We start from the raw sequence: 14,885 nt of genomic DNA on the forward strand, positions 1-14,885 counted from the left end.
TGGTCATGTGATAGGGGTTTAAGGGGTTTACCTTCTTCCAATTCACACCACAACTTTCAACTGCCAACCTGGAACAATGTTCTCCAAAACATATCATTTATTTATCTTTTGTATGTTATTGTTATGTTTATCAGTAGTTCAATGTTACAGCCCTGTCACACCTGAAATATACCTTTTCATCCAATGGGGCAACTTTTACTTTTAAACAATAAAATTACCCATATTCAACTAGATTCTATAATTGACAATTAAGCAACAACTGACTTACAGGCAGGCATTGCAGACATTAAGCTTATTAAAAATGCAGCTTGTATGTTCATAATGCAAAATTACAACCTTACTTGGTATTTTTTGTCACCCTATCATTGTAAACTTTAAAAAAAAAAAAAAAAAAAGCTCTTCTCTTGAAACTTTTGTGCAATTGCTAACAAATTTAACCCAAATGTTTCAACAAGTTTGTAATATAATCAACTTACAACACTGGTGAGAGGATTTATTGCCATTCAATGGTCTGTTTTTGTTCATCTCAAAACTTTAATGGATAGGTATAAACTTTGAACCAAATAAAATCACATTTCAAGACTTACAAAATGGTCACTAAAAAGGATCTTCAAATAATCAGACATAACTAATTTCCAGAACGGAAAAAATGAATAGATATCAAAATAGCATGTTTTTTACTAGGTCAGGAATTCAGGGTCTTTGGAGCCTCTTGTTGATATTATGAATAAGAGTGATCAGTCAATAAAAAGTAAAAAACAAATTTGGATTTACTTGTGTAAAAAAAGATAATGAGAGAAGGATAAATTATTACCAACGCTATTTTGTATATAATGATGACTTCCTTCTTTGTGATTGATAAACTTTTTTATCAAGGGACTCTGAACGATGAAGAATTCAATTTTTATAGCATAACAATAAATATGTTGCCGCACATCCTTTGTAGAATTAGGTTTAAAAACTTTTTATATACAACAGGAAATTAATTGTCGACAATGCTTTTTACCTAATACAATTACAAAGTGAAATTATTTGATGTCAGAGGGAGAAAAAAACTTTGATCTGTAGACTGCATTAACAACATTAAATGGAGCAATAAAAATCACATTTCTTCATCAGGTTGATGAAATTTTTTTTATTTGTTTATTTTTTTTTTTATTGTTATATAGATTAGAAACTATCCTTTTTAATGGGCTAAAGATTGCCGAAGCAATTAGGGCATAAGTTCAATATGTAGATTTTATCTTGATGGATAATTTTTTTCAAGGTTAGGGAAATAAAAACTGGTAGAAATCAATAGATTTTTGTTTGCATTGTCTTCAGTAATATTACACAAGAGCTGTTTGAGTTAGTCCTCAATGACATATTAGGTTGCTGATGAAAACATTTGGTTTCTGATAATGAAGTAGTCTTCCGATTTCAGTGCTTTTTTGAGAGAGAAAAGTTATCTTTGTTTGCTTATATAATTTGATTGGGAAAAAACAATTTTATGACCTGGTATAATAAGTGCGTTTAAATCGTTCTTTTGACTGAAATTTGAGTTTTTATTGACATTTTATGATTTTAATAATTTTAAAACTAAGAAAGGATAGATAAGTAAGTGGTCCATCACATCATGATAAAATGAGTACAGCAAGCATCACATCACGATAAAATGAGTACAGCAAGCATCATATCACGATAAAATGAGTACAGCAAGCATCTCATCACGATAAAATTGAGTACTGCAAGCATCATACCACGATAAAATGAGTACAGCAAGCATCATATCATGATAAAATGAGTACAGCAGGCATCATATCACAATAAAATGAGCACAGCAATCATCACATCACGATAAAATTGAGTGCAGCAAGCATCATATCACGATAAAACGAGTACAGCAAGCATCACATCACGATAAAATTGAGTACTGCAAGAAAAGTGCAAATCATCAACAGATAGAGAGATATTAATGAAAATTTACATATAAGTGAGAGGTTGAGCTAGCTTTAAAACCAGTGCATGCCTAACTTGAATATCCATCATTTTCTTTTGATATTAGTGCCTGTCGGCCAACAAATATAACCTTTAAAGATGGACCTGAATTTACATTCTATTACACCTTACATGTATACTAAATATGATGACAAATATTTTGGTATAGCAATGATCTATTACTGTTTTGAGAATTATAACACTAGATAAAAAAAAATCAAATATTTGCAAAACACTGACTTTGAAAGAAGGATGTGGTTGTCACTGAAAACATGGCTGTAAATTTACTTTGTGAGATATTCTATGCAGATTCATGTTAGCCTGTATTTGTTATTTCTTAAATTGCCAAGTAAAATTTGTATCGCTTATGATTTAATATTTTTTAGACAAATCAGTTATTGTACATGATATTTATGAACCTTCTACTGCTTATCTGAACTTGGCTTCTAAGTATATTAACGATAAAATTTGTAAAAAAACTGCAGGATCTCTAGGCATGCCACGGGGCTCTATTTATTAAAATGTGTTAAAATCCTAAAAAAGATATCATACTCTCATTGAAAAATAGCTTTTTCTTAGTTTATTTGTAGCCCTGTTTACAAAACATGTCCTTAAGAACTGGCAAAGAAAAGCATTGGCTACAAGGGGGGGGCAAACATTTGGTAATTTATAAATTTTTAGATTTAAACCATCTAGAGTTATGTCCCTTAAACAATATACAAATTGCACTGTTTATATTCCTTCTGACGATACTTTAAAAATATTTCTGTATATGTGCTATTGTTTTATTCTTCCATTTCAATTTGAAGTCACGTATCTGATAGGAGAAGGTAGATATACATGTATAACAAACAAATTTCTTCAAAAAATTTTGAGCGTGTAGCTATGCAGTCAAACATGTAAAAGCATGACAAAGATTATTATGAGATATAAAGTAGAAATTATAGAAAAATAGTTTTTGCTCAAAATAAATAATTGAGCAGCAATTTACACAAGTATGTTGAGTTTGACATCAAGAGAAAATGTTGACATTTAATCAAATTACTTCATAAAGTTTTCAAAACAGACAAGAAAAATTATTTGCACCAAGGTGAGACATTTTAGTAAATGGTCCAGAATATATCTTTTGTACAAAAGTGATGGATATTTTGAGAAAGAGCCTTGTGATAAAAGTTTACACCCTCTTTATAAAGTCAGATCGTAAATATGTCTGTAAATTAAAATAAAGCAAATAAGATTGTATAACATTATTTTTGAGACAGATTCTTTGGTTTTCGCAGCCCTAAGGATGAAAAGAAAATAGAGAAAGGATTGCATTCTAACATGAATTGCATCATAATTTTCATTGAAAGATGGGAATGAATATGCTCATCTTTAATTTGTAAAAACCAGAACGCTTTTATACCTATCTGTTAAATGAAGTTTTAAAATTTAAATTATCTTGAGTACATGTTTACATTAAGTTCTTATTGTTTCTTGTCTTCCGTCCAAAATAAATATAAAGAGATATCTATTTATATTGTGTATTCATGAAGTCGGTTCTCCCATATATATACTATAGTCTCGTATCTCTAGTACAAAAATGTTGATTATATAATGTTTATCATCTGAAGGGTAGCTGGGTGGAGAAAATTAGGGATACTCAGTTTTCCCACTCATCTTTGATTGAAGCCCATCCCAAAGAGGTGGCTCAGTTCCGTAGAGATTAACTTGTTTGAAATCATTTCCACCCTAGTCTTTACTGAAAACGGTTCATGATAGAGATATGAAAATATTCAGTCCATACACATTTTTTTGATATTTTCATTGATTAATCAAAATCACAATTTTTCTATAACTCAACAGTTGCCCTTCAGTTGTAGAAAAAATGGTAACTTTTTTTCCTTGTCCATTCTTTTATTTCATGATTTATTGACTTTTGTTTATCTTGAGTATGGTCAAGTTAAAGAATTCATCATTTAGTTAATCTATCTTATCATTAAACGCTGATCTGTGTGAATGGGTCCATCTGTCCATGTTTTTCTAAAATTCCATTCATGGTGTAAAAAAAGACTTGTTCTACATATTTGAATATCTGATTTGCGTTTTTCTAAATCTTTGTTTTTATTTGGAGATTTTGCCAAAAAACTACTGACCTTATTTAAAAATATATCAGTGCTTTATGATTTAAAGTAAATTTATTATTATTACAAATCAGGGTTTAATCAATATTTTGTTCTTCATTCATATATTATGAATAAATTCTCGTGTATGTTGATACTTATATAGAATGGAAATAAAAACAAAATTGTAAAATGATAATTGTGTCTACATTTAAACATAATCAATATTATAGATCCTATGGAGAAAAAATAGCAAGTCATAGACGGTGTATAATATATTGACAAAACTCTATCCTAAATTAGGAAATAATACGCAAAATTATTAACAATTCATTAAGTAGTAATATTATTTGGATTGTAATACTTGTGTCAACATGCTTATGGTAAAGAGAGGGAAAAAGATAAATTTTCTTTGTTTCTACAGTTGAGAGGTTTTGGCAAGGTTACAATCTTTAATTTTACCCATGAAGTAGGATCTTCAAAAGCCTTTCTAATTAAGATAAAATTTAAAAGGATAGAAATATTATATATACATGTAGTTTAGACACGTCTTTGTTAAAAACAACATACTGCTGAGTTCTAGGTTAGGTCAAGAGTCCGCAGTATCACAACAATGAGAGAATTACGGTTTAAAGTACAAGAAGAGAATCATTGTCATATAGATAGGTAATGTCAATTCTCAGTCAGTTCTCAATGGGAACTGAACTAAATTTGATAGGTGTTTTAAACCGCGGGAATCAATTTCATGTGAGAAACGCACATTGTTTGTCAATTGTATTAATTCTTTGTTCAGCATTTAAATGATCATGAACATGCATAGATCATCTTTGAACCTGCCTTTCGTTCTTTGTCGTTCCTCTGTCTTCTCTTAGATTTCTATCATAAAGATGTAAAAATTGTATTAACATTTGAATACCAAGATTTAATCTATCACTTATAGTGTTTTCTTTGCTCATTTACAGAAATTCAAATCTGCCAGAAATAATTAATTTTCAATTAAGAATGCTAAAGTATGTATATCATTCTTTAGAAGTTACTGTCTTCCAAAATCATGTAAGTCTACAAACTAAACTGTAATAATGAAAGTAAAAATTGATACTGAGAAACTTAAACCTCTTGAATTCCTAATGCATACAATTACAGATGATATCAGTTTTAGCAAAATTGTAAATAATCTTACTTATACTGTAAACAAGTATATTTTTCGTGATTTAAGTGCAAGAACTTTGCATACTGGGGTAAAATATGTGCATTAAACAACAAGTTCACATTACACACCAATAGTTGCACAGCTCATAAGCTCTCCAAATAAGCTTATATAACTCTTTCATCAAATATCCATGTTTTCTGTAAGTATGAAGATTATAAAAAATGAAAATATCAATCTTGTGGCAAGCTTTAGCAGTTCTGCATATGACCTACTTTGTCTTCAGGGGAGTAGTTCATAATGTGGAAAGGATTATGAGGAATATTATAATGTGAATATGAATGAGAATAGATAATTTCACTCTTTGCCTCAATAGTGTTGCTTTTAACAAACAATTCATGCAAGGATATTTTTTGGCACATTTCATATTTTCACCATTTAAGGAAATCAGCCAATATAACCCTTGAACCAAAATTTCCACATTTTCAGTCAATCTGAAGGTCATTGTACAGGGGTCGAATTTAAGCTTTATTGCGTACTGGCCAGCCGGACCAGTGGACAAGAAATCTACTGGTCCGGCTCCATATCTTCTGGTCCTAAAAAAAATGACGTTCATTCATCAAAATGATATATATATATAAATAATAACCTCTTAGTCTCGTGTAATTTATTTCGAAGGTATTTTTTTTATAAATAGATTGAGATTGCGATGCAATCAATCATTTTAATCGACAATTTTCCACTGGTCCACTGGACCACCACCTGACAAAGTCTACTGGTCCGACCCAAATTCTACTGGTCTTGGACCACTTGACCAGCGCTAATTTCGACCCCTGATTGTAACAAAAGTAAAATATCAAGCTTGTGTGCAGCTCTGCATATGACCAACTTGGTCTTCAGGGGGAGTAGTGCATTAGGTGGAAAGGATTATTATGGATGTTTAATTTGATACTGAATGATAAAAGATAAGTTCACCCTTCATGTCAATAATGTTGCTTTCCATAAATAATTTATGATAGGGATATTTAAGCACATTTCACATGCTCGCCAAATAAGCTCATATATCCCTTGCATAAAAAAAAGTGTGAAGAAACATGGAAAAAGTAAAAGATCAAGCTTGTGCAGCTCTGCATATGACCGACTTGGTCTTCAGGGGAGTAGTTCATTAGGTGGAAAGGATTATTAAGGATATTTTAATTGTTGATAAAGTAGAAAACAACTAGGACAAGAGAAAACCAATCCTTGGTACAATATAAAAGAAAAGTATTATAATGACATAATTTTGTAAGATATGCGCCAGTTTTTTCCTACCATACAAAGAACATAAGTATCTATTTGATAAGTATGGATTATATTACTTTAAATCACATTTTACTAATGTCTATTTTATATGCTGTATCATCTTTAAAAGTAACAAGTCTTTGACTGACAATAAGATTTTAAATCTAAAAGTACCGATCAGTCCCTATTGTCATGTATTGTCATGTTCGTTAAATATTCTGTCATTAAAGTTAACTACCTTCAAAGGATAAACTGCAAATTATCTTTAATCAACAAAACGTTTGTAGTATTTGATAATGATGTGACTTTAAAAGATATAATAGTTAGTGGTATTAACGAAATATTTGAATAAAATGGTTTTTAAAGAAAACATTACTAGTAGTGATAAGTCACAGATTATTTCTCTGCGAGAGGTGAATCTTTTGTTCTGAATTTCTGTTGTCATTCTTTTGCGCTAATCCTTTATTTGGTGGCGTAATTGTTTGATCTTATGATCGGGTCAAAAGATCATTTTATTGCTGTCAATAAGAAATTTACAAAGAAATTTTGATGCTCCTTTTAGATGAGTTTCATGTCACTTGAAAATTAAAATTGTTAAAGTAGGAAATAGTGGGATTGATCAACCCTTTTTTTGGACAAAATTTCTAATGATTTCAGAAAGTTTCAACTCTTTGTTTTTTGCCTTCTATTAGTATAATTTGAGTATTTTTAATTCATGAATTAATTATATTCATATTAATTCTTATCTAGTAAAATATTCAAGGTCAACATCAAAATTTGGTTGATTATGCGAGTGTTCTGCAGTTTGATTACAGACCTATTTCCTAAAGCACTTCACCTACATTGACTAATTGTTTTCATGAATACCTATAAATTTAGCTTATTAAAGATTTTAATAACCTGACACATTTGAAAGGTATAGAATTGGTTCCAATGTATGCTAACCTTTTTGGAGCATCCTGTGTTACTGCCAGTTTTGAAAAGGAGTGAGTTGCCCAAAGATTTTATGTTATATATATTTGAAAATAGCACGTCTTTTCTTGTTCAATCACATGCATTGTGCCAGCTCATCTCATAAGTGTTTTCTTGTGAATTTATTTTTCTGCTTCCCCAAGCAAGTTGATTCTATATCTCTTACCTATTTGTTGTACCTTGGTCCCAGGTACAAAAATGTATATTTATTTGAGATAATTAAGATGGTAATTGCTGTCTATTACGATACAAATTTTACTAATTGATTTTCCGTAGATGTTAAAAACACTGATTAATAAGTTCTATACGTCTCAGATTTCTAATTTTCTTTTATTGAAAGAAGAGAATACATCAATAACAATTTTAGATAAGTGTGCCTTTGCAGAGGGTGGCACTGCATACCATTTTATTTATCCATCAAATAACTTATTGATAAAGTATAAAAAAGGTGATCAATTTTAATGTATTTAAGCTGCGATAATGATGAAAAATGCATTCAAAGGAAGTTGAATATAGATTTTACCTTGATAACAATAAATTATAGGAATATTTATGATTGATCTAATATCAAACTGCTTTAAGTGATATTTATTACTGAATTGTCAGAAATGTTATGAATAATTCTGTAAATCTGCATACAAAGAAATATTACAATTGGAATCAATTTTGTCAATGTCTTAAAATTATTAAAAAAATATCAGTGGTATTACAGTCAATATATACAAAATAGACTTTTTTTTTGTTTTCCATTTCTGTAAAAAATAAAAATTTAAACAAAATGTAGCTGAATGTCTGCATTTGAATTTTTTTAAGATTATGTAATTAAAAGACTTGGCCGCATCCTTCTCCCCTTTCTATAGATTGTATGTCCACCAGAACTCCCTTTTAAAAATTCTAAGGGGATTTTTGTGCTAAAAATGTCGCTTATTGATTTGGGGATGTGCGGCCGGGTGGTTCGGGTGGGGTGAGCAGCAACCAAATGTTGTCCATGCATTTACTCATGAACCGTTCAACCAATGCTTTTAAAATTTTAATATGTTTTTACTGACAACAAAATGAAGGCCATGTTCAATAATGATGATTTTGACTTTTACCGTTCACGAGTTATGGTTCTTGAAAGATTGAAAAATGGTGTTTCCAGTCGTGTCCGTACAATTACGCATGAACTGTTCAACCAAAGCTTCCCAAATTTTAATATGTTGATACTGGTGACAAAATGGAGGTCAAGTTTAATAATGACAATTTTAACTTTTACCGTTCAGGAGTTATGGTTATTGAAAGATGGAAAAAAGGCGTTGCCAGTAGTGTCCGTGCATTTACTCATGAACCATTCAACCTAAGCTTTTCAAAGTTTAATATGTTGATACTGAAGACAAAATGGAGGTCTAATTTGATATTGACGATTTTCACTTTCACCGTTCATCAGAATTGTGTCAAAGAAAAGGGCAAGCCAGTTTTCATTTCAACACTAAAATGGAGGCAGCGTATGTAAAGCTTTCGATACATGAGATGTCCTAAAGTAACATGTTACATGAGGCAGCCTATAGTTACACATGACATATGACACCCTACATCACATCAATAAAATCCTCTTCCTGGCAGAAAAAAAATATTTGTTGACAGCATGAAATGACACATTGACTCAAGTTTCACAGCATTACAAAAGAGGAAAATGCATTACATAAAAAGCTAGATGTCACATTCTGTATGTTCCAGTCCCTAAGTTGGGAACCTGTGATTTAGTGGTTATTTATTGTTTGTGCTGTAAATCAGGTTTGTTTGTCTGTTTGCTGTTACATTTTTGTATTTACATAAATCAGGCTGTTTGTTTCCTAATTTGAATTGTTTAACATTTAGTTATGTCAGGGCCTTGTGAAGCTTTCTTTGCAGTATGGGTTTTGCTCATTGTTGAAGTCTTTAAGGTTTACATCTATGATTGGCTATCCTAGGTTTACGGTCACAAAATATACTCAGTGCTTGGAGTACAAAATTTGTGCTAAAAAAACCAAATCCAGGCTTTTTGATTTGTTGAAATCTGAGTCTGTTAATTATACTCCAAATAGTTATGGCCACAAAGCAACATACCACATCTCTTTATTCTATACTGGGTGTTGAAAAATTTGTTTATATGAATATTTTTCTCATTAAGGTCCAGATCTATGATGATGTCTTTATTTGGTCAGAATTTTGTCCTAGATGGAAGTGTGTTTATCAGATAGCATTGTTATTTAATTTCCTTGTAAACGTCCTTTGATAGTGTTTTAATGGCTTTGCTGAAATATGGGCATAAAGCCATCTTTTATTGCAAAGATAATGTTCAATTGATGATTGTTAGGATGTTTAATTTCTCTGACTGTTTTATCTGGGATGTATTTTATATCTTCCGTTGATTGGAAAAAGATTATATTTTAAGCTTATATGATGTTTACTTAGATTTTTATGTTTGAGAGAAGTTGCTTGTGGGGGGTTTTGGCAAGTGTCCCATTCAATTCTCAATTGCTGTTCACGGAAAAAACAAAGATGTAATTGACTTTTCATCAAAAACTGCTGACACAGCAGTATTATTATCCTTGATGCAAAATCAATAAATTAGTCATCATGAAATGTATTCGTTTAAATCTCAAAACTTTCAAATTAAACATAAAATAGTATTACAAATTTTATGAAAGTTAATGCTGATCAATTATAGGTTGTAAAAAGATTTCGTGCCATTTGAAGGATCTAGTTTTAGCTTGTTTGTGTTGAATAGTTTACAAGTTTTATGATTTTTGAGGCATTTGATATGATTATTGACAGTAACTTTTACATGTAGAATGGTAAAATCAATTTTATAGGTTGAAGACTTACAAGCTTATTGCATTTATCCACATGATTACTAGAATTGGATGTTTAATAAAGTGTCATAAAAAGTATCTATCAGATATTTTATTGAATATAGTAATATTGTCCAAATTGAAAGGTATTCTTAAGTCAATAAAATGGAGATATTTATAGGGTACATAGCAAAAGAAAAATGTTCTAGACATGTGGATTTATTTTTTGCTTAATCGTCATCTTTTTTATAAATATAAATATCGCTAAAAGGTATTTTATTATAATCAAAATAATCCTGAACTTAGTCAATTAATTTAGTGGTTGCTTTATATCAAGGCTTTATTTGACGTATTGAATCTTTGTTAGGATCAAGGGATTGTTGTTTGTTAAAATAAACATTTAGATGAACTGTGAATTCATATAGATTTTGCCTTTGTCCCGCAGGTTTCAAAAAGTAAAATGAATAAAGCAGTGATATATTACTTGCATTATATTCAATGTGCCGTAATATTTGTTTGGTAATTGAAGTTTACCTTAAGGAACAATGTAACCCTGTATCTTAGTAAAAAAAAGTAGTTCAGGTGTGGGCTGAATTCTACTTGTTATTGAGATGTGGTGCCGGGATACAGTAGCTTAATTCACTTTTTCATGTGTTATGGAATAAAGAATGAAATATCTGAAAGACTAGTATAACAAATCATGTATAAGAATAAATACCCATGTATCGTAAGGTCTTTAATGAGTATTGTTGGTCTAAATAAATTGGCGAACCTCAACCCTTAAATTAACATATATATTAAATTTAGAAGTTTCTTATTATCTTTTAATTTTGCTGTACATGGATACAGTATCGTTTTAATTTCTAACGGATTTGAAATCTACGTTGTTTGTGATATCTATCATTTGTTTACGTTTTGCAAGGAACTACTTCCAAGGACATTGTCATTATTAAATAAGAATTCTTTTTAATCTTTTCATTTGAATTTGAATGTAAGAATTAGACTAAAGTCCCGTAGAAATATTATTAATTCAGGATTACATCTTGTAATCTGAAGCAACATTGTCGGTGAGGAGGGAAATGAAAATAATGGACAAAGGTTGATGCTATAATCACAGCAATTTGACAAAATTGACCTTGACGTATAAGACTTCATTAGTATTTATACGGCTGTTTTATCCATGTTTTTGCATGTTTGAAAAATAATCTTTGAATTGGTGCTCTGCGCAGTATACAATATTGCATGAGAGTTCAGAAAAATGGAGAATTGTATCATTTACAAGAAGTTATGGATGTACATTCTTGGCTCTTGGTCATAAAACCTGGTACTAACATTTTTGCTGTAAAACAGAATCCAGTTTATTGATAAGGCAAGATTAAAAATGTTTCATTGTATCTAGACTTTTATTTTGTGTGTTTTATAGCTGAATTTAGATGCCAGGGATAAAATCACCATTTTTCCCCTGGATTGTAGATTATTCTTCAGCATCAAAATAATAAACTTTCATATCATGTATCAGTATTTGTATGTTGTACTCTGCCAACTCATGTCTCTTCTTCATTGTATCATACTCCTGCATTTTGATGTTGTTCATATATATCATCATTGAGTTTTCACCTGCATTTTGATGTTGTTCATATATATCATCATTGAGTTTTCACCTGCCTCATTTCAGTCTGGCCATCAACAAGGAACATCAAAAGCTAGCCAAGAGATTAGTCAGGTTAGTTAAGGCATGATGGTTCATTGCTAACTGTTCTCTCCATATTAACATCATATTCAAAAGTGTACAAAAATAGCTAACATTTGTTACTTTTAGTTCATTTCATTTTGAGATATTTGGCTTTTTCAAAGCTCTTTAACTTTGTGCATTATTTAGCTGTTTAATTTTTTTTTCAAGAGTCATTGATTAGTCTTTAAAAGAAGAAACCGGTGTCTGGCTATCAAAATTAAAAACCTGATGAGTTATTTTCATGAGAACTTTTAAACAAAAATAAATAATTGAATAAGACACTATGTTGTATTTGGTAGTTAGCCATATCTCATCTATAAAGACAATTGTCTGTTAAGTCAAGATTTTAATAATAATGAAAACAACATTCCTAAGGAAATATAGATTTACATTTGTACTATTTTTGTACACATTTGATAATGTTGACAATTTTTGCACTAAAAATACCCAAGTTTTCACATGTTTTGTTATTATTCCAGACTGCAGCAAAGAAGTTTCTGCAATTAGATATTTCACATGATATTAAAATTATTGTTTATTTTGCATTTCAGTAAAGCTGTGAATAGCGAGTATGAAGAGTTTGTACTTAGTGTCGGAGATTTTGATGAAAGAATTTTCTTAGGAGATGATGCTGAAGAAGAGATAGGAACTCCAGCGAAATCAAAAACTGTTTCTGAAGAACTAGATGAACGAATAAAACTTAAGCAGAATTTAGAACAACATTTTGAAGAGGTGAGTTTTTATGTGAGTGGGATATTTGTGATCACTTGTCTGGTTTTGAGTAAGACTACTTTCATATTATCGACTTTGGACTCTATAAAGAGTATAATTTTTTTTGACAGGTTACATGCTCCATGTTAGGGCATCTTGGAATTCTGCCAAATAAGACTAACTAAATGAAATAAAAACAAGCTTACACTATTGGTTCACTTTAGGAGGAAAATAAATTTTTTTTGTTGATTTTTCCATATGTAGAAAAAAGATACGGTTTCCCCGTCAAATTGCACCTATTGAAAGCTTGATTTTACTTCTTTGAGTTGCTGTTGCTTGATGGAGTTTCAGAATATCCTATCACAGAGTGTAGGTAAGCTGTCTAAAAATGATACTCTGCAGTCTGAAAAGTCAGTGATATGAAAATAGTCTGTTAAGAATTTGTTGTTCTAGAACTATTAAATGCAATAAAATGGGAGATGGGTGAATTAAGGACTGCTAGCACAACTTTTTATTACATATGCCTGTCTTGGCAGCTTATAATAAGGATAGTCTTAATTTAAGGACAAAAATCTTCTGAAAATTTGTTAGCATCTTGAAATACTTTAGTTTCACTCTCTCAAATGAAATTTTAATCCTTATGAATGAAATGTTAAAATACAAATATCTGTTTACATAGAACAAACAAGAAAGAAACATCAAAGGAAAGGTCAAAGAAATGGATATGAGAGAAAATTAATTAACATATATCATCTGAACTTGTTTTCTTTTAAAAAAGCATTCACAATCTTCAGTGTTTAACTTTCTTATTAAGGATATCAAAATTATTTTTTCAGAATGTACTTGAAAAATAATGATCTTATTTAATAAAGAAAAAAATGCTGCCTTTGATTAGGTCAGTTTATTGTTCAAAACACACTTCATCATAAAGAACTTAAAAAATAACCTCTTTATCGTGACTCTAAAGAGCAAGGATAAAAAGAATTTTATCCACTTGTATTTCTGTTTGTCTTTTTCAAGTTGCATGTACAAGTATTTTAGAGTCCTTTAAGTAGATAATGAAGTTCGAAATATTTTTAGTGTTTAGAGAGTATAATGTGAAGCCTAATTTTATGACACTCGGACTGAAAATTGAGAAAAATATATAGCTGTTTGAAGTTTTATTAAATATTATTATATTTTGCTTCGATGGGCTTGAAGTATAGCTTACTGTAAGCATTGGAGCTCTCAATCAATTTAAAATGAAGATAAACCACATTTTCAAAACCTACAAAAGGAAATCAGGAAGACATTAATATATGATCGAGAAGGTTTTGTTTGATTTGGCGTCTGACAGTTGAAATATGACATGTATTTTGTCCACTCGAGTTTGTTGATTTATAAACAAATACACGTCTTTATCATACGAATTTGATTGAGACCTCCGACAATTAGAGAACAATCGAATCGGTAAGATTTGATCAAGTGCCAGATAATCAGCTGATTCGTAATAGTCAGTTAAACATAGCAGGTATTATCTTTTTATCTCCGCTGAAATCTTTCATAGTGTCAATATTTAGTTAAACGGATATTGTCAAAACAACAGTTATAAAGTAAACTTTATATTTGAAGAGAGTTTAAAATGTAGGATTTGATAAATGATATTTTATTTTTGATTAAAAAGTTTTTATTTTTTGTTAATCTTAATAATTCCATGATCGAAGTGAATATGTTCCCTCCTTTATTTCTTTCCTGATGATTTTGACATTAATCCTCTTAAGATCTCCGAAGATCTATCACGGTTTGTTTAACAATGATAAGGCTAATTGATATGTATTGTGTTTTTTTCTCACTGGCATCATGCCAGCACCTGACTTTTGCCTCCTTTTTCCATTGTAATCTATTAGACAAGCTTTTACTAGTTTTGGCGGCTAGGACCTGAGTCAATATATTCACCTGTTCTATATATTAGAAACGCTAATTTAGATCTGAATTGATTGCACTAATTCTTTTGGCAATATGTGATATTGTCTATTTTTGGCTTTTATGATTTACAAAGGTGTTTGATTTAGTTATTAATTGTAAATAGTAATCATGTTCGATAAATCATGCATGAATTTATAACACCTTTCTTTTTTGCTTTACATTTGTATCGTTTATGTTCAGATCTC

General features: G+C 30.2%; 1 protein-coding gene across 3 annotated transcripts in view; it reads left to right on the plus strand.

The window, feature by feature from the left end:
• LOC134721972 (retinoblastoma-like protein 1) overlaps window positions 1-14,885 on the plus strand; it is a 62,028-nt gene that overhangs the window by 22,467 nt on the left and 24,676 nt on the right. For 2 of the 3 annotated variants that reach the window (XM_063585349.1, XM_063585350.1), the window contains exons 8-9: window positions 11,968-12,015; window positions 12,576-12,756. In XM_063585349.1, coding sequence (XP_063441419.1) covers window positions 11,968-12,015; window positions 12,576-12,756 — 229 coding nt within the window. The remainder of the gene's footprint in view (window positions 1-11,967; window positions 12,016-12,575; window positions 12,757-14,885) is intronic. The other variant, XM_063585351.1, reaches the window with a different exon arrangement.

Source organism: Mytilus trossulus, chromosome 6 (assembly GCF_036588685.1).
Source record: "Mytilus trossulus isolate FHL-02 chromosome 6, PNRI_Mtr1.1.1.hap1, whole genome shotgun sequence".
NCBI lineage: Eukaryota > Metazoa > Mollusca > Bivalvia > Mytilida > Mytilidae > Mytilus > Mytilus trossulus.